At 41.4% G+C, this 20,055-nt stretch overlaps 1 protein-coding gene across 1 annotated transcript; it reads right to left on the minus strand.

The window, feature by feature from the left end:
- Nucleotides 1–1,657: 1,657 nt before the first annotated feature.
- Nucleotides 1,658–3,608, minus strand: LOC119327509 (4-hydroxyphenylacetaldehyde oxime monooxygenase-like). Its single transcript, XM_037600610.1, has 2 exons — nucleotides 2,650–3,608; nucleotides 1,658–2,502 (listed from the first exon to the last, which is right to left on the minus strand). Exons 1-2 carry the CDS (start codon nucleotides 3,571–3,573, stop codon nucleotides 1,852–1,854), a joined length of 1,575 nt encoding a protein of 524 aa, XP_037456507.1. The 5' UTR covers nucleotides 3,574–3,608; the 3' UTR covers nucleotides 1,658–1,851.
- Nucleotides 3,609–20,055: the final 16,447 nt, after the last annotated feature.

The following is a 20,055-nucleotide window of genomic DNA, read 5'->3' on the forward strand; positions in this document are numbered from 1 at the left end:
CGGCCCGTGCGTACGACGCGGCGCCGTGGCGCCTAGAGGGACCTCTGTCGCAGATGAACTTTCAAGACGTCCACACGCGCGAACAGGCGCAGGCCGTCGCCTCTCCGCCCCGTCTGATCATGGAACAGGACCGTGCGGACCACATTCGGCTACAGCGCCGCCTCCTCGTCGCCGAGGAGGACGAGCGAGCCATGGCGGAGTGGCGCCGGCGCCACCCGGAGGACGTCGCCAACGAGCACGCCTACTGGGCAGAGAGGATGGCAAGTCGCCGCGCGGAGCGGGCGGACCGGCATCGGCGGAAGGCTTTGTCGGTATCGCAGCGTTGAAGCAGGTGGGAGGTCGATCTTCACGTCAGACGATGAACGTTGGAAGGATATATAGATCGATACCTCGGACAACATCTCCGAGGATGAGCATGATGATTAGGACTCGGAGTAGTTCTAGCTGCATCGTTGTTTTATCTAGTTGCACCGTAGTTTAATTTTGTGTAGTTGCATCATAGTTTGGTTTTATCTATCTATGCTATGAACTTGTTTATCTATTATGCTATGAACTATGTAAAATATCTTTGTATCGTTTTTTATATCTATGTGAAATTTATTTTGTGTCCAAAATACAACAAATATGGACATGCGCGGGCCCAACAAATATGGGCTGCTCGCGCGCGCGCTGTATTTTAGCGCGGCTGCTGGAGCCAGCGCTGTGCCCCGCGCCAAACCTGGCGATGGACGCGCCACAAACTATTTTTTAGCGTGCCGCGTGTTCCGCGGCTGTTGGAGATGCTCTTATAAGGGCAAGCCTCCCATAGCTCTGGAAATACATGCTAAGAGCGCACAAAGACATCGAGCATTGCACATAGTTATTAAGCGCGTGTGCTCGTGTGGACTTAGGACTTTGAATGCTTGGCGCGACCGTCTACCCTAGAAAATATATATACTCTTTTTTGTTGCTGGAATGATTTGTGCGGAACAGTCGCGTGAAGGAACACTCCTAAAAAAATGATGGACCAAAAATGCTAAAGAAACATAGTATAGAGGGTTTCACATAAAATCCACTCATCAGAGTGCATATCTTCGATGTTGGTAAAGTTCGAGCACACTATTAGCTCCCAGACCGAACGTCGGGTAATTATCAGACACCAATATTAGCTCCCTCCCGATGCCCCACCTGTTGACGACAACCCTCGTCCTCTTGGACGGCGCTGGAAAATATTTTTGTTAGTTTTCTTTTTAGAAAAAAGTGACCTCTGATCAAATCTCACATATAATACTGGTTCTGGCTCCCAACGTGCTCAAAGTGATCGCCTTCAGCGACGACAATATTAAAATGGTGACCAAGTGCGGGACACACGACGACGCCTTGGTCGTGAACTTCTAGGATAGCTCTCTCTCGCGCGTTTTGGTGTGGTACCGATTCTGCCGTATTGGTTTGCTTGAAAACTGCTTGGTTGTAGATGCTCTCGGTCCCTCTCCGCTCAAGGCATCCAGAGCTGCACGAAGCAGAACATTTCGAACACATGCTCAGCTGGGTGCTCCCGGATTGCCAGTTTACCAATATTCCAACTCTAGCCGGCAAAACCGAACCAAGATAAGAGTTCATTTCGCCAGCCATAGACAGGGACAGGATACGTTGTATAATTATAAGTGGGTCCAGATAATATAGCTGACAATTTTATTCCTTCAATACATTTTGCAACGCAGGTCGAGACAAGTACAAATAAACAAACAAAATACTTGCAGCAAGATAAAGCAACAAATTTGTGCTGAAACTGAGCCGTCGTTGGGATATTCGGCATATGGCCAAACCTGGGTAGCGACAAACTGATTGGCAGCTGATGGAGTTGACGCGGAATTAATTAAGGGAAGCGGCGGACGGCGGCACGTACGGGGTGGGCACGAGCACGAGCGGCGTCTTGCGGTGGAAGGTGAGCCCGCCGGCCTCCTCCATGCACAGGTCCTCCGCCTTCGCCCCCTCCGGCAGCGCCCAGTCGAAGCCGCACAGCAGGTTGCCCAGCGCGAACTCCACGTTCATGAGCGCCATTGCCATGCCCGGGCAGACCCGCCGCCCGGCGCCGAACGGCACCAGCTCGAAGTGGGCGCCGTGGAGGTCCACCGCGCCGTGCCTCGCTCCGGCCTCGAACCTGTCCGGGTTGAACTCGTCGGCGTCCTCGCCCCAGCTCGCCGGGTCCCTCCCGAGCGCCCACGCGTTGACGGCGACCCTCGTCGTCGCCGGCACGTCGTAACCGCCGATCTTGACGTGCCGCATCGTCTCCCGCGGCAGCAGCAGCGTCGCCGGCGGGTAGAGCCTGAGGGTCTCCTTGAGGACCATCTTGAGGTAGTTGAGCTTGGGCAGGTCGTCCGGCTGCACCCGGGCGCGCGATTCGCCGACCGCCGCCCTGATCTCCTGCTGCGCCTTCTTCAGCACCCGCGGGTTCCGGATCAGCTCCGACATCGCCCACAGGATCGTCACGGAGCTCGTGTCGATGCCACCCACGAAAGTGTCCTAACCGAATTTCAATGATTATTAGAGAGAGTATGAGAGGAGCAGACAATTAAGTGCGGCCCGCGAGCCGATCAGTGTCTGTCAACTAGTAGAAATTTTCTATTGGAATCGGGACTCTGGATCACAAGACGAGGCCGGAGGACGTACCATGATGATGGCCTTGACGTGGTCCTTGGTGAAGCCACGGTGCTCCTGCTTCCAGAGGTCGATGAGGACGTCGACGAGGTCACCGCCGTTCTCCGGCTTGGGCCTCGCGGGGTCCAGGTGCTGCTCGATGACCGTCTCGAAGAAGTCGTCGAGGTCGCTGAAGAGGCGGTCACGGCGGGCGACGAGGCCGGTGAGGCGGTCGACGAGGCGACCCGCGGCGTTGGGGAAGAAGTCCTCGGCGGAGAAGGTGGCGAGCATGTCCATGGCCTCGTCGAGCACGTGCTGGAAGTGCTTCTTGCGCGCCAGCATGTCGGCGCCGTAGACGTTCCCGAGCGCCACGGTGCCGATGATGCCGTCGGTGAAGGCGAAGATGTGCTCGCCGAGCGCCACCGGCTGGTCGGGGGCGAGGGCGGCCATGAGCTTGTCCACCTGCTCCTGGCGCGCGCCCCAGGCGGCCTTGACGCGGCGCATGCTGAGGAGCTCGACGATGAAGATCTTGCGCATCTCGCGCCAGTGCTCGCCGTAGGGGGCGAAGGCCATGTTCTTGAAGCCGTACGACAGGCGCTTAGGGCCGGGGCACGCCGGGCGGCTGCAGCAGTCGGCGTCGTGCTCCTTGAGCACCTCACGCGCCGCCGACGCCGACGACACGACCAGCATGTGCGTGGCGCCCAGGCGCAGCAGCATCACGGGACCGTGCCGCCGCGCCAGCTCCCGCAGGCTCCGGTGCGGGAGCGAGCCCAGCTGGTGCAGGTTGCCGAGCACCGGCAGCCGCGCCGGTCCCGGCGGCAGCTTGAGCCCTTTCCTGCCCCTCGCGACCAGAACCAGGACAGGCAGCAGGAGGCCGAGGCCGAGGAGGAGCTGCTGCCATTGCTGGGGCAGCTGGACCTGAGGGAGGAGCTGCCAGGGGATCTGGGAGATGGGCATTTTGTTTTTCTTGGAGGTTTAGCCTTGTCCTTGCATGTGAGGATCGATGTGTTAGCGCTGCTCGTGACAAGGGGAGTTTTAAAGCCAGCGGAGTGCCCCGAGTATGGTTGACTTGACCTGCCTGGTCTATCTCTAAGCTAGGCAAACATTTCGAAATTATGGAATCATTGCTCAATGCTCAATTTCACAAAGAGCTTCTTCAACTCTATACAATCCACATTCTGAAGTCCTTATTTTGCACAACATATCTTTACCTTTGATGCATATATTTATATGTTTCACTTTTCTTTCTTTCATAGTATATTTTTACAATTCTTTTCTCAATGCATATTACTTGTTCTCTCTCGCCATTGTTATTGTTTTGTATACATTTTAAAAAGCGGAGCTCTACTTTTTGATGGCATTGCTGGGCAAAAATGGCAAAAACCGTAATAAGTTGTCCATTGCCGCCCAATGCATGCGCATGGTGGTCCCCACCTAAACTTTACTCCCTTTGTTTCAAAATAAATGCCATCACATGTACTTATTTTTTCCCACTCCGCATATTAGATTCGTCAAAAGTCAAAATTTGTAATTTTCATTGATCAAACTTGTGCACTTGATGGCATTCACACTTCATAAATTATTTCTTTTATCATTTACCTATTCGAGAACGAGCATGAATTAAGCTTGGAATGTTGATACGTCTCCGGCGTATCTATAATTTATGAAGTATTCATGCCATGTTTACAACAATTCCATATGATTTTGGGATGATTTGATTAGAACTAACCCAGACTGACGCTGTTTTCAGCAGAACTAACGTGGTGTTGTTTTTGTGCAGAAATAAAAGTCCTCGGAACAGGCTGAAAATTAACGAAGAATTTTTCTGGAAAATATGAAAAATACTGGAAGAAAAAGATACGGAAGAGGAGTCTCGGGGCTACCACAAGGGTGGGGGTGCGGCCCCCTAGGGCGCGCCCCTCGACCTTGTGATTGCCTCATGGGGCCCCCTAACGTGAAACCGACGCCAACCCTTCCTATAAATCCTAAAGACCCCAGAACAGAAGAGAGATCGGGAGTTCTGCCGCCGTAAGCCTCTGTAGCCATGAAAACCCAATCTAGGCCCTCTCTGGCACCCTGCCGGAGGGGGCCATCATCACCGGAGGCCATGGAGGAGGATCCCGGAGGGGCCATCGTCGACATGGAGGCTAAGGACCAGAGGGAAAACCTCTCCCCATCTAGGGGGAGGCCACGGAGGAGCAAGCACAAAGGGGGAGAATCTCTCCCCCTCTCTCTCGGTGGCGCCGGAGTGCCATCGAGGGAACCATCGCCGCGGTGATCGTCTTCACCAACATCATCATCCTCATCTTTTTTACGCAGTCCACTCTCCCGCACCCCGCTGTAATCTCCTACTTAAACATGGTGCTTTATGCCACATATTATGATCCAATGATGCGTTGCCATCCTATGATGTTTTGAGCAGATTTTTTTTGTCTTTGGGTTGATTGATGATCTAGATTGGTACGAGTTGTATGTTTTATTTTGGTGTTGTCCTATATGGTGCCTTCCGTGCCGCGCACACATGAAGGATTCCCGCTGTAGGGTGTTGCAATATGTTCATGATTCGTTTATAGTGGGTTGCTACAGTGACAGAAGCTTAAACCTGAGTAAGAGGATTGTTGCGTATGGGATAAAGGGGACTTGATACTTTAATGCTATGGTTGGATTTTACCTTAATGATCTTTAGTAGTTGCGGATGTTTGTTAGAGTTCCAATCATAGGTGCATATGATCCAAGAAAAGAAAGTATGTTAGGTTATGCCTCTCTCTCATATAAAATTGCGATGACAACTACGGATCTTGTTAACAATTGCCTAGGATAATTCCGCACACCGACCCATCATTTTTCCACACTCGCCATTTATAATATATAGTATTATATTTAAACTTTATGATAAGAGCACCTATTTTTATATTTTAGTTCTCCGATATTATGCAAAGTTATCCTCTTCATACCCACAACGTAGTTTTATTTCTCGTTATCAGATGGAAGCTAACGTTCGGTGTACGTAGAGTCGTATAAGTGGCAGATAGGACTTGAGAGAATATTGATCTTACCTTTAGCTCCTTGTGGGTTCGACGCTCCATACTTATCACTTCCACCTTTGGGAATTGCTACGATGATTCCTTGCACTTGGGGATTATCAAGCTCTTTTTTGGCGCCGTTGCCAGGGAGCAATAGCGTGGGGTTGGTATTCTCGTGTATGCTTGTTTGCTTTCTTCACTAAGTAGATTTTGTTTTCCCTTTTGTTCTTGTTTAGTTGTGGGTGAAACAAACAATTTTTTTTACAAAATATAAAATACAAAAAAAATTACTTGCCTCTTATGCCTAAAAACGTTTTCAAAAAGAGAAGTGATTGGAAGGTTATGCATTGAAGAAGTGAGGGTCGATCTTGAACACTTGTGTTCATGCTCATGGAACAATGTAGAATTTTTCATGGAAGTTTCTAAAAAATAAGTACCCCCTTGTATATATTCATTGTATTATAAAAGTAATGTGTCATGGTTTGGTTATAGAATGTTTAAATTGCTTGTTTGGTGTGTGCAGCAGAAAAAAAGAAACTTTTAATGTAGTCCTTTAATTTTCATTTTTTTACTAGAGCATGATAAAATCTTGAAATTTTGGCACATTACTGCTCTGTAATTTTTTTTAGAATTTTTGAAGTTACAGAAGTATACGGAAGTTCCAGATTGCTACAGACTCTCCTGTTCTTGACAGGTTCTGTTTTCTATGTGTTGTTCACTTATTTTGATGAATCTATGGGTTGTATCGGGGGGTATGAACCATGGTGAAGTTGGAATACAGTAGATATAATGCCAATATGAAATTGGAATGATTTTACAATAGTACCTAAAGGTTGTGATTTGCTTTATTATACTGACAAATCTCACAAAATTTTTGTTGAGTCTTGTGTGGATGAAGTGTTCGAAGAACGAGGAGTTACCGATATGAGAATAATAATGAGAGGCAAGAGTTCAAGCTTGGGGATGCCCAAGGCACCCCAAGAAAATATTTCAAGAATACTCAAGCATCTAAGCTTGGGGATGCCCCGGTGGGCATCCCATCTTTCTTCTTCAACAATTATCGGTATACCTTGGTTTTTGTTTTGTTCACATGATATGTGTATTTTGAGTTTATTTTTCCTTTATATACCATGCTAGTATGAGATAGTCCTTAATTTATTTATAGAATGCTTCGTGTGCTTCACTTATATATTTTGAGCTTGGATATTGGTTGATCTATATTAATTGTAGAATGCTCTATGAACTTCACTTATACCTTTTAGAGTATGAATAAAATTATCATTGAAAGTGGGTTTGGAAGAGTGTAAACTCTAGGTAATGATCCCACTATTTTAAAGGGTGTTGAATCTTATAATAATTATGAAAGTGGATTTGGAGAGGTCATGACTTTATTTAATGATGTTTCTACTATTTCGGGAGAGGTTCCAATTGATTATGAGAACAAAGTTGCTATCTATGATGATTATTGTGATGACATGTATGCTATAAAGAATAATGATAACCATGAAACTTGTCATCTTGATTTTTATTTTCAATTGGATTATGCCTCACATGAGAGTTATTTTGTTGAGTTTGCTCCCACTACTATTCATGAGAATAAATTTGCTTATGTGGAGAGTGGTAAAATTTCTATGTTTGTGGATCATGAAAAGAATGCTGTGTGTGATAGCTATATTGTTGAATTCATCCATGATGCTACTGAAAAATATTATGAGGGAGGAATGTATGCTTGTAGGAGTTGCAATAATATCAAGTTTCCTCTCTATGTGTTGAAAATCTTGAAGTTATGCTTGTTTTGCCTTCCTTTGCTAGGTGATTCTTGTTCCCATAAGTTGTTTGCTCACAAAATCCCTATGCATAGGAAGTGTGCTAGACTCAAATGTGATAATCATATTCTTCATTATGCTCCCATTATGTTTCAATTCCTATCTTTTATGTGAGCATCATTGAAATCATCTTGCCTAGCTAAAAAGGCATTAAAGAAAAGCGCTCGTTGGGAGACAACCCAACACCTTTACCTAAAGTTTTGCATGTTCACATGATTAAGATACTGCAGTAATCATGTTTTATAGATTTTGTTTCAATAAAGTGCCAAGTAAGACCTTTGGGATGGCTTACGGTGATAGTTGATTTGATCTTGCTGAAAAACAGAAACTTTTACGCTCAGGAAAACAATTCTCATTTTTAACAAAAGCGTGATAAAATACTGATTCTTTTTGCATAAGATTAATAAACAAATTTCTTAGGATGTCCTAATTTTTCAGAGTTTTTCGAGTAGCAGAAGTATAGTTGTTGTTCAGATCATTACAGACTGTTTTGTTTCTGGCAGATTCTGTTTTCAATGCATAGTTTGCTTATTTTCTAGTTTCTATGACTTATATTGCTCAATATAAATTGTAGAAATTACATGGTACAGTAGGCATTGTGTGAGAACCATTATGAATCTTGTCTTTGACAGTACCAAAGTGAATGATTTACTCTTTATCATACTAACCCATCTCACGAAATTATGTTAAGTTTTGTGTGATTGAACTTTTCAAGTTTTGGGTGAGATATCGATAGAGGAGAATAAGGAGTGGAAAGACCCTAATCTTGGGGATGCCCAAGGCAACCCAAGGTAATTTTCAAGGAAGAATCAAGCGCCTAAGCTTGGGGATGCCCCGTAAGGCATCCCCTCTTTCGTCTTCAATATCATGGGTATACCTTACTCGGAGCCTCTGTTGCAAAAGGCAGTGCCTAGGAGGCGCTTAGGCACGCCTAGGAGCTAGGTGATGGCCAAACGCCTCGCCTAGGGCATAAATGGTAGGCTAGGCAGTGCATGCAACAAATTGTTTAACCAAGCGAAAATTCATGCCATATTGCACTGAAATGCCAAACATCACATATTTAAATGGTAGTAGCTGGTAGTTACCTTATTTATCTGCCCTAAATTAACATCAGTACACATATAATAACCACAAATACACACTGATAGTAGAATCTATATTACCGCCTAGGCTGCGCCTAGGACGCTTAAGCACCACCTAGGCACTAGGCGAAGGCCAACCGCCTCGCTTACGCCTACCGCTTTTTCCAACATTGCTCGAAGCTATATTTTTATTCGTCACATGATATGTGTTTTGCTTGGAGCGTATTTTCATTTTACTTACTATTTGAATAAAATCATTGGATCTGAAATCTTGAATGAGAGAGAGTCCTCCCATGGCTAGTTAATTACTTGACTACTCATTGTTCTTCACTTATATCTTTTTGGAGTAGTTTGTCATTTATGCAAGTGCTTCACTTATATCCTATGAGTAAATGGTTGAATGAATTGAAAATGATAATTCTGAATTTATATATGTTCCATATGCTTATACCATGGGGAGTAATGACTTCACATATAATAAGTATAGGTGGTAAATTTATTGAAAGTTAGCAAACATAGTATTGGTCATTTGAACAATTCATGAAAGAATATTGAAGGAAGAGAGATTTCACATATGAATATACTATATTGGACATCTTTTGTAATTGTGAGTACTCATTAAAATATGACATGCTAAAAAGTTAACATTGGACAAGGAAGACAACATAATGAGTTATGTTTTCATATATCCGAATAGAAGTGATATTGTCATGGATCCTCCAACATCTTGAGCTTGCCTTTCCCTCTCATACTAGACAAATTCTTTGCACCAAGTAGAGATACTATTTGTGCTTCCAAACATCCCTTAAACCAGTTTTGCCATGAGCGTCCACCATACCTACCTATGGATTGAGTAAGATCCTTCAAGTAAGTTGTCATTGGTGTAAGCAATAAAAATTGCTCTCTAAATATGTATGATCTATTACTTCGAAGAAAATAAGCTTTATACGAACTTGTGATATCGAAGAAATAAAAGCAACAAACTGCATAATAAAGGTCTTTATCACAAGCGGCAATATAAAGTGACGTTCTTTTGCATTAAGATTTTGTGCCTCCAACTATAAAAGCACATGACAACCTCTGCTTCCTTCTGCGAAGGGCCTATCTTTTACTTTTATCTTCTACCCCTATGCAAGAGTCATAGTGATCTTCACCTTTCCTTTTTACACTTTTTCCTTTGGCAAGCACTATGTGTTGGAGTGATCCAGATATTTATGCCCACTCAGATGTAGGTTTTCATAAAGTATTATTGTTGACATTACCCTTGAGGTAAAAGGTTGGGAGGTGAAACTATAAGACCCTATCTTTCTCTGTGTCTGATTGAAACTTTGAACCCATAAATATCACGTGAGTGTTAGCAATTGTGAAGGATTAAATGATGGTTGAGTATGTGGAATTTGCTAAATCGAAGCTCTTACATAGACCCTTCCTGAAAATAAGATGAATTGCAATTGTTTGATGACTAAGAGCATAGTTTGTTAGCTTTCAAGAAATTTTATGGTCTATACTTTAATTTGTGGATAGCTTGTTACTTGATCATGAGAAGTTTTATGAAGATGAGCTACTGTTTATGATAAAGAATAATGCTATAAAAAGTGCTTGGAACTTTCATTGACCAAACTTGTGCACTTGATGACATTTACACTTCATAAATTATTTCATTTATCATTTACCTACTCGAGGACGAGCATGAATTAAGCTCTGGGATGCTGATACATCTCCGACGTATCTATAATTTATGAAGTATTCATGCCATGTTTACAACAATTCCATATGATTTTGGTATGATTTGATTAGAACTAACCCGGACTGGCGCTATTTTCAGCAGAACTACCATGGTGTTGTTTTTGTGCAGAAATAGAAGTCCTCGGAATGGGCCGAAAATTAATGGAGAATTTTTATGGAAAATATGAAAAATACTGGATGAAAAAGATACGGAAGAGGAGTCTTGGGGCCACCACAAGGGTGGGGGACGCGCCCCTCGACCTTGTGATCGCCTCGTGGGGCCCCCTGACGTGAAACCGACGCCAACCATTCCTATAAATCCTAAAAAACCCATAACAGAAGAGAGATCGAGAGTTCCACCGCCGTAAGCCTCTATAGCCATGAAAACCCAATCTAGGCCCTCTCTGGCACCCTGCCGGAGGGGGCCATCATCACCGGAGGCCATGGAGGCCAAGTACTAGAGGGAAAACCTCTCCCCATCTAGGGGGAGGCCATGGAGGATAAATCACAAGGGGGAGAATCTCTTCCCCTCTCTCGGTGGTGTCAGAGTGCCATCGGGGGAACCATCGCCGCGGTGATCGTGTTCACCAGCATCACCATCTTCATCACTGATAATCCCCAAGTGTAGGGAATCATCGCAGCAATTTCCAAAGATGGAAGTGATAAGTATGGAGTGTCGAACCCACAAGGAGCTAAATGTAAGATCAATATTATCTCAAGCCCTATCTGCAACTAATACGACTCTACATACATCGAATGTTTGCTTCCAACTAGAAATGAGAAATAAGACTACGTTGTGGGTATGAAGTGGATAACTTTGCATGATATAAGAAAGCTAAAATATGAAAGTAGGTGCTGTTATCATAAAGTTAGAATATATTACTAAATACTATAAATATCGAGTGTGGAATAATGGTGGATCGGTGTGCGGAATTGTCCTAGGCAATTGTTAACAAGACCGGTAATCACTATTGCAGTTTCATATGAGGGAGAGGCATAAGCTAACATACTTTCTCTACTTGGATCATATGCACTTATGATTGGAACTCTAGCAAGCATCCGCAACTACTAAAGATCATTAAGGTAAAACCCAACCATAGAATTAAAGCATCAAGTCCTCTTTATTCCCATACGCAACAACCCCCTTACTCGGGTTTGTGTTTCAGTCACTCACCAACCCACTATAAGCAAATCATGAACGTATTGCAACACCCTACAACGGGATATGGGAGAGTGGACCGCGTAAAAGAGATGAGGGTGATGATGATGATGGTGATGTTGATGAAGACGATCACCGTGGCGATGATTCCCCTCTCGATGGCACTCCGGTGCCACCAAGAGAGAGGAGGAGAGGTTCTCCCCCTTGTGCTTCCTCCTCCATGGCCTCCCCCTAGATGGGAGAGGTTCTCCCTCTGGTCCTTGGCCTTCATGGTGATGATGGCCCCTCTGGGATCCTCCTCCATGCCCTCCGGTGATGAAGGCCCCCTCTGGCAATGTGCCAGAGAGGGCTAGATTGGTTTTCGGTGGCTACGGAGGCTTCTGGCGGCGGAACTCCCGACCTAAGTTAATTTTGTGAGGTTTCTGTATTTATAGGAATTTTTGGCATCGGTCTCACGTCAAGGAGATGCCCGAGGCGGCCACGAGGCAGGCCCACGTGCCTGGGGGGGGGGGGGTGCGCGTGCCCCCACCCTTGTGGACGCCTTGGGACTCTCCTGGCCCAACTCTTTTACTACGGGGTCTTCTTTTGGTCCATAAAAAATCGTCAAAAATTGGCACGTCAATTGGACTCCGTTTGATATTCCTTTTCTGTAAAACTCAAAAACAAGGAAAAAACTGGCACTGGGCACTAGGTTAATAGGTTAGTCCCAAAAATCATATAAAATAGCATATAAATGCATATAAAACATACAAGGTTGATAATATAATAGCATGAATACTTCATAAATTATAGATACGTTGGAGACGTATCAGCATCCCCAAGCTTAATTCCTGCTCGTCCTTGAGTAGGTAAATGATAAAAGAAATAATTTATGAAGTGTGAATGCTAGCAAGTGCATAAGTTTCATCAATGATAGTTCCAATAACTTTTTCTAGCATCATTATGTATCATAACAGTATCTCATCTTCATAAAACTTTTCATGATCAAGTAACAAGCTATTCACATGTTATAGTATAGATCATAAACTTTCTTGAAACTAACAAACTATATTCTTAGTCATCAAACAATTGCAATTCATCTTATTTTCAGGAACGGTCTATGTCAGAGCTTTGATTTAGCAAACTCCACATACTCAACTATCATTTAATATTTCACAATTGCTAACACTCACGTGATATTTATGATTCAAAGTTTTAATCGGACACAGAGAAAGATAGGGTCTTATAGATTTGCCTCCCAACCTTTTACCTCAAGGGTAATGTCAACAATAATAGTTCATGATAACTAGCATGTCATATATACCAGGATCTTTCCAACACAATGTGCTTGGCAAAGGATAAAATGTAAAAAGGAAAGGTGAAGATCACCATGACTCTTGCATAAGGGTAGAAGATAAAAGTAGAAGATAGGCCCTTCGCAGAGGGAAGAAGAGGTTGTCATGCGCTTTTATGGTTGGATGCACAAAATCTTAATGCAAAAGAACGTCACTTTATATTGCCACTTGTGATATGGACCTTTATTATGTAGTCCGTCGCTTTTATTTCTTCCACATCACAAGATCATATAAAGCTTATTTTCTCCACATTAATAGATCATACATATTTAGAGGGCAATTTTTATTGCATGCACCAATGACAACTTACTTGAAGGATCTTACTCAATCCATAGGTAGGTATGGTGGACTCTCATGGAAAAACTAGTTTAAGGAATGTTTGGAAGCACAAGTAGTATCTCTACTTGGTGCAAATAATTTGGCTAGCATGAGGGGGAAAAGCAAGCTCAACATGTTGGATGATCCAAGGCAATATACTTTATTTCGGATATAAGAAAGCATAACCCTTTACGTTGTCTTCCTTGTCTGACATCAACCTTTTAGCATGTCATATTTTAATGAGTGCTCGCAATTGCAAAAGATGTCCAAGATAGTATATTTATATGTGGAATCTCTCTTCCTTCAATATTCTTTCATGAATTGTTCAAGTGACCAATTCTACGTTTGCTAACTTTCAATAAGTTTACTACCTATACTTATTCTATGTGAAGTCATTACTCCCCATGGTATAAGCATATGAAACATATATAAATTCAGATTTATGATATTCAATTATTCAACCATTTACTCATAGGATATACGTGAAGCACATGAGTAAATGACAAACCTCCAAAAGATAATAGTGAAGGTCACTGAGTAGTCTAATTAACTAGCCATGGGAGGATTCTTTTTCATTTAATATTTCAGATCCAATGATTTTATTTAAACAGCAAGTAAAATTGAAAATACGCTCCAAGCAAAACACATATCATGTGACGAATAAAAATATAGCTCCGAGTAAGGTATACCGATAGTTTTGAAGACGAAAGAGGGGATGCCTTCCGGGGCATCCGCAAGCTTAGGCGCTTGAGTCTTCCTTGAATATTACCTTGGGGTTCCTTGGGCATCCCCAAGCTTAGGGTATTCCCACTCCTTATTCTCCTCATATCGATATCTCACTCAAAGCTTGAAAACTTCAATCACACAAAACTTAACGGAACTTCGTGAGATAGGTTAGTATGATAAAGAGTAAACCATTCACCTTGGTAATGTCAAAGACAAAGATCATAATTATTATCACACAATGCCTACTGTACCATATCATTTCTACAATTTATATTGAGGAATATAAGTCATAGAAACTAGAAAACAAGCAAACTATGCAATGAAAACAGAATCTGTCACAAACAGAACAGTCTGTAATGATCTGAACACTAACCATACTTCTGCTACTCAAAAAATTATGAAATAAATTGGTGGACGTGAGGAATTTGTCTATTAATCTTCTTCAAAAAGAATCAACCTAATCGCACTCTCCACTAAAAAATGGCAGCAAATCTCGTGAGCGCAAACTTTCTGTTTTTTACAGCAAGATCACATTAACTTTCACCCAAGTCTTCTCAAAGGTCTTACTTGGCATTTTATTGAAATAAAAGCTATAATACATGATTAATACAGTAGCTTAACCATGATAACACACAAAAACATTAAGTCTAAATATTGGGTTGTCTCCCAACAAGCGCTTTTCTTTAATGCCTTTTAGCTAGGCATGATGATTTCAATGATGCTCACATAAAAGATAAGAATTGAAACATAAAGAGAGCATCATGAAGAATATGACTAGAAAATTTAAACCTAACCCACTTACTATGCCTAGGGATTTTGTGAGTACACAACTTATGGGAACAAGAATCAACTAGCATAGGAAGGAAAAACAAGGATAACTTCAAAACTTTAAGCACATAGAGAGGAAACTTGATATTATTGCAACTCCTACAAGCATATATTCCTCCCTCATAATAATTTTCATTAGCATCATGAATGAATTAAACAACATAACCATCACATAAAGCATTCTTTTCATGATCTACAAGCATAGAATTTTTTCTACTCCCCACATAAGCAAAATTCTTCTCATTCAGAATAGCGGGATCACTAGTTCCTAGAGTTGACACTCTTCCAAACCCGCTTTAGATGATAGTATTATTCAAACTCCAAAAGATATAAGTGAAGTTCATGGAGCATTCTACAATTAATATAAACTAACCAATGTCCAAGCTCAAAATGTATAAGTGAAGCACACGAGGCATTCTATAAAACCATACTCAAAATATTTAAGTGAAGCACAAAGAGCAATTCTATAAGATCATACTTAAAAGATATAAGTGAAGCACATGAAGCATTCTATAAATCAATGAAGGGATATCTCATACTATCATGGTTCATTAAGGAAGAATAAAAAAACAAAGGACACAAATCATGTGAACGAAACAAAAACCGAGGTATGCCGATAATTGTTGAAGAAGAAAGATGGTATGCCAACCGGGGCATCCCCAAACTTAGATGCTTGAGTATCCTTAGAATATTTACTTGGGGTGCCTTGGGCATCCCCAAGCTTGAGCTCTTGCCTCTCTTTATTCTTCTCACATCGGTAACTCCTCGTTCTTCGAACACTTCATCCACAAAAAACTTTAACAAAAACTTTGTGAGATCCGTTAGTATAATAAAGCAAATCACTACCTTTAGGTACTTTTGCAAACTATTTCCAATTTCATATTAGAACTATATCTACTGTATTCCAACTTCACCATGATTCATACCCCCCGATACTACTCATAGATTCATCAAAATAAGCAAACAACAGACGAAAAACAAAATCTGTCTAAAACAGGACAGTCTGTAGTAATTTGAAGGTTTAGTAAACTTCTATAACTCCAAAATGTAAAATCACTCCAAAATGTTTTTGTTCACGGTATCAGAATAATATTCTGATCACAACATGAACTTCCCGAGTCACGCGCCTGACCTTCCCCGAGTACTAGGTTGAACTTCAGCTAAAAGGTGTCCAAATGGGGCTTGCGATATATCATTGGATAGCTATTGACATCGGTATCATGACCCAAGTTAAATTTTTGGCAAAGTGTAAGCGGTTTAAAAGCAGTTTTGAAAACCGTTTTTTCTTCATACAAAAAACGTAAATCGTATTTTCGATCGCATTTTTAAACCGTTTATCGGAATGAGGCAAATAATATGGCGTTGGAAAGCTGATGCAAAACCGCTCCTTTCACATGTTGAAAGTTTTCTCTAATTCCCTACGGTTAAAGAGTAATTTGGAAAATCGTAGAATTTTGCAAACCGAACAGCCGAGTTTGTATTTTCGATGCCATTTCTAAACGGCTAATCCAATTGAGGCAAATAATATGGCGTTGGAAAGATTATAAAAATGCGCTACTTTTAAACGTTAAAAGTTTTTTCTAATTTTGAACGGTTTAAAAGTAATTTAGAAAATGGTACAAGATCCACCGAGTTCATATTTTCGAGCTAATTTTTTAACCGTACGTCCAAATGTAGCAAATGATATGGCGTTGGAAAGTTTGAAGAAATGCGAATTTTTTTGTATATATTGTTTCTCGTAATTCATTACGGTTTTATGTCAGTTTCGAAAATGGTTAAAAATGTATTTTTGCCGTAATTTCTACAAACTTTATCAGAATGGGGCAAATAATATACCGTTCAAAAGCTATGGAAAATGCAAAACTTTTTCATGTTGATGGTTTTCTCTGATTCCTAGCCGTTTTCAAGTAATTTCGAAAATAGCAGGATCATTCGTTCTGCCTTTATCGCGAAACAGATTCTTCAAAAATGCACCGCGTGAAGAACTTGAACTTCTCGGCATGTTTACTTGAACTTCACTCTGTTTTTCACGTGCTTTTTTTCCGTAGCTCTCCATCCACTCATCGGAACACTCATCGGAATTGAGCAAATAATATACCGGTGGAAAGCTACTGTAAACACACAACTTTCCCGTGTTGGTCATTTTTTCATACTAGCGACAATTTTAAAAGTTTTTCATCTGAAATTCATTCACTATAGTAGTTGAACTTCCTGCTGTTTTCACGTTGAACTTCTGTGACGCATTTTCATTTGTAATTTTCTTATCCATTCGTCAGTGTTACACAAATGATATTCTTTTTGTACAAACCTTTCTCATAATAATTTTTTTACTTTCTCCGATGGAGGACTTGAACTTATAACAACAACAAATTTAGTATTTGCTTTTTTATTCATTTTTAATACAAAATGCGCACTGTGTAGTACGTGAACTTCTGGCAGTTATGAATCTGAACTTCTCTTGCTTACGTGAAAATATATGAGTTTTTTTATGAATTTTTAATCTGATTTTTTAATGCTTTTTTATGAAATTTTGAACCGCTCTATTTTTAAAAGTTGAACTTCTTGTTATTTTAATTTTTAACTTCTTTTTTCCATTCTTTAATAACAAGGAAATCTGATTTTTCTATAATCATCGAACTTCTCCATCTTTTCAATATGGATTTCCTGGTTTTATTTCTTCATCTTTTTAATGAAATTTTGAAGCACTCTATTATTAAATGTTAAACTTATTGTTATTTAATTTTTAAACTTCTTGTTTCTATTCTTTAATAATGAGGAAAATCTGAGTTTCTATAATCATCGAACTTCTCCATCTTTTAATTTGGACTTATTGTTTTTATTTATTTTAGTAATAGAAAAAAATCCTACTTTCTAATAGACATCGAGCCGCTCCGTTTCAAAATTTGAACTTCTACGTTTATTTTAAGAGAGAAAAACTTTTTTATAAAATTGTTGAAGATGCTTTTTTTAATTACCTTTTTTTGGGTTGTAACAAGCATTGAACTTCTTCGTCTTTTTAATTTGAACTTCTTATTTTAGATTTTGTTTTTAATTTGAACTCCATATTTTTTAGTGGTATTTCTTTTGTACAAACCTCTCTTAATTTTTTTTAACTTTCTCTGACCGAGTACTTGAACTTATAACAACAAAAAATTTGGACCTTGCCTTTTTATTCATTTTCTCATATTAAACACACACCATGTAGTACAACTTTTTTATTTTTATAATTTGAGTTTTTTATTTGCTTTTTGAAATCAAATTGCTCCCAAATTTTGAACTTCTGATCATTTTTTCATACTAGCGACCGTTTTAAAAGTTTTTCATCAGAAATTCATTCAGTGTAGTAGTTAAACTTCCTCATGTTTTCACGTTGAACTTCTGATAGCAACAAATAGTTATTCTAATCTCATGACCATAATAGTGTTGTCCTATTTTTTCTAATATGATACACACACTGTGTAGTAGCAAAACTTCCGGTTGTTTTCATGTTGGACTGCACTTTTTTTAATTTGACCTTCTTGGTTTTGTAATAAACATTTAATCTTCTCCGTTGTTTAATCTTGAACCTCCAGTTTTTTAAAGGGAAATGCATTTAAGTTTTTTAACTGCTCTATTTTTAATTCAAACTTCCTTGGGCTATTCTTTTAGTAACATGGAAAATATAAGTTATGTAATATACATCAAAGCACTCAATTATTTAAATTTGAACTCTGGTTTTATAATCAACCTCGAAAAACCCCATTTTTATAAACTTTGTTGAATTGATTGTTTAAAATTTTGACCTCAATTTTTTATAAATATTGAGATGCGTTGTTCTTTTTTTAACCATCTTGGTTTTGTAATGAATATTGAACTTCTCCGTTATTTAAATTTGAACCACTAGATTTTTTTCGAAACTGGGAAAATCCACTTAAAAATTGAACTTTTCTTTCAATTCCTTCTCTAAATTTCCAAACATTTGTAGCGCATAATTCTCGCTCCCTGTCACGACCAACACCCAGAGTTTGGAAGACGGCAAGGATGGGGCCGAGGATGTGAGCAACAGTGGTGCTGCACCTGTGCTGGAGGAGTTGCCTGGTGGCTGGCTGTGTACGGGCATAACGATGGGCTGTGCTGCGGAGGGGCACGGTTGCGTCCTACAGTTTTGTCTAATGATGTCTTTTAGCATATACATGTAGTTGAGCTTGGCGCATAGCCGTAGTAGAACTTCACCAACGCATAGCCATAGTATGTGGCATATTTTTTTAGTAGAACTTCACTATACGTCTCTAGACTTGCTGTGTAGAACTTCTTGAAATTTTTGCAACTAATTTATTTTACGCTAAATAAATGGGCCTTAAGGCCATCCAACATTTTTGGTCAATGCATTAGGGTATGCGCTGCATGCATATACTCAACACTATGCCAAAGCAACTCTAGCGTTACCAAATTTTACTCATCACCTGCATCAGTTTTAGCAAGGAGCGAGATAGCAAATGCAGAGAATACACTGACAAATAATTCCATGTAGCTACATGGATCGCACCTGAATACCATCTACACCCAGCAAATTGCACACTTGATCAACACCATCCAGATTCCAGAAACTACAACCGTTTAGGAATTCATCAGACTAACGGGCCAGCACTTGTCGACTAAAAAACGAACTGGATGACAGAAAGCGTCACCGGCACATTGTAACATCGGTGATTGAGAGATTGTAGGGGTGCATCTATTAGCGCTGCAGTTGGCGGCGCACTCGGTTGTTGGTGCAGCAGTTGGCGGCGTCTGGGTAGTCTTCCCCGAACGCGTCGGCGGTGAGGAGAAATTCTTGCATGTGACTCTGTCTTTAAACTTCTCATCGCTTGTGATGAGCAATTTTTTGCACGCGACCTTGTCTTTGAACTTCTCATCGCCTGTGATGAGAAATTCCTGCAAGCGGCGCTGTCTTTGAACTTCTCATCAGTTGAGACGATGGAGTCGGGGGTCGAGGTGCTGGATCCCCGAGCAAACCGGGACGAGGATAGGTGCGGTGACCCTCTTTGTCGGTTGCTCATCAGTGATGCAACAGATTAAGGACAATGAGGGAAGGAGTCTCACCATTGTTGGCGGCGGGAGGTGGAGCCCTGCTTGGAGCAAGGTTGATGGAAGCAGAGGAGAGGATGCAGCACAGGCGCTCGATGGAGGTCGTTGTCGGCTTTTGAGCGAACTGGCTATAGGAGCTGAATGGCATGGAGGGGCTGCATTAACCTACTGCATCCCATCGTCCAGGCATCTACATACCCATCGGCAGAGGTCCCCGTGTAGGAGTCGGTGACATGGCGAAGCCCTTAATCACCAGGGTGGTCCAAGGTAGCGACGCGCCAAAGCGGGGGATGCAACTCAGGGCAGGAAGGAGGGCGCATGCGGCTCCGATGACGGCTGATCCCGCTGGATGGA

The sequence above is a fragment of the Triticum dicoccoides genome, chromosome 7A (assembly GCF_002162155.2).
Source record: "Triticum dicoccoides isolate Atlit2015 ecotype Zavitan chromosome 7A, WEW_v2.0, whole genome shotgun sequence".
Classification (NCBI taxonomy): domain Eukaryota; kingdom Viridiplantae; phylum Streptophyta; class Magnoliopsida; order Poales; family Poaceae; genus Triticum; species Triticum dicoccoides.

What these genes read in the sequence shown, in the direction of transcription:
- LOC119327509 (XM_037600610.1), bottom strand. Translation starts at nt 3,573, where the DNA reads ATGCCCATCTCCCAGATCCCCTGGCAGCTCCTCCCTCAGGTCCAGCTG. An exon ending in ACGTCAAGGCCATCATCATG is followed by an intron (nt 2,503 to 2,649) that starts GTACGTCCTCCG and finishes AAATTCGGTTAG; the next exon opens with GACACTTTCGTGGGTGGCAT.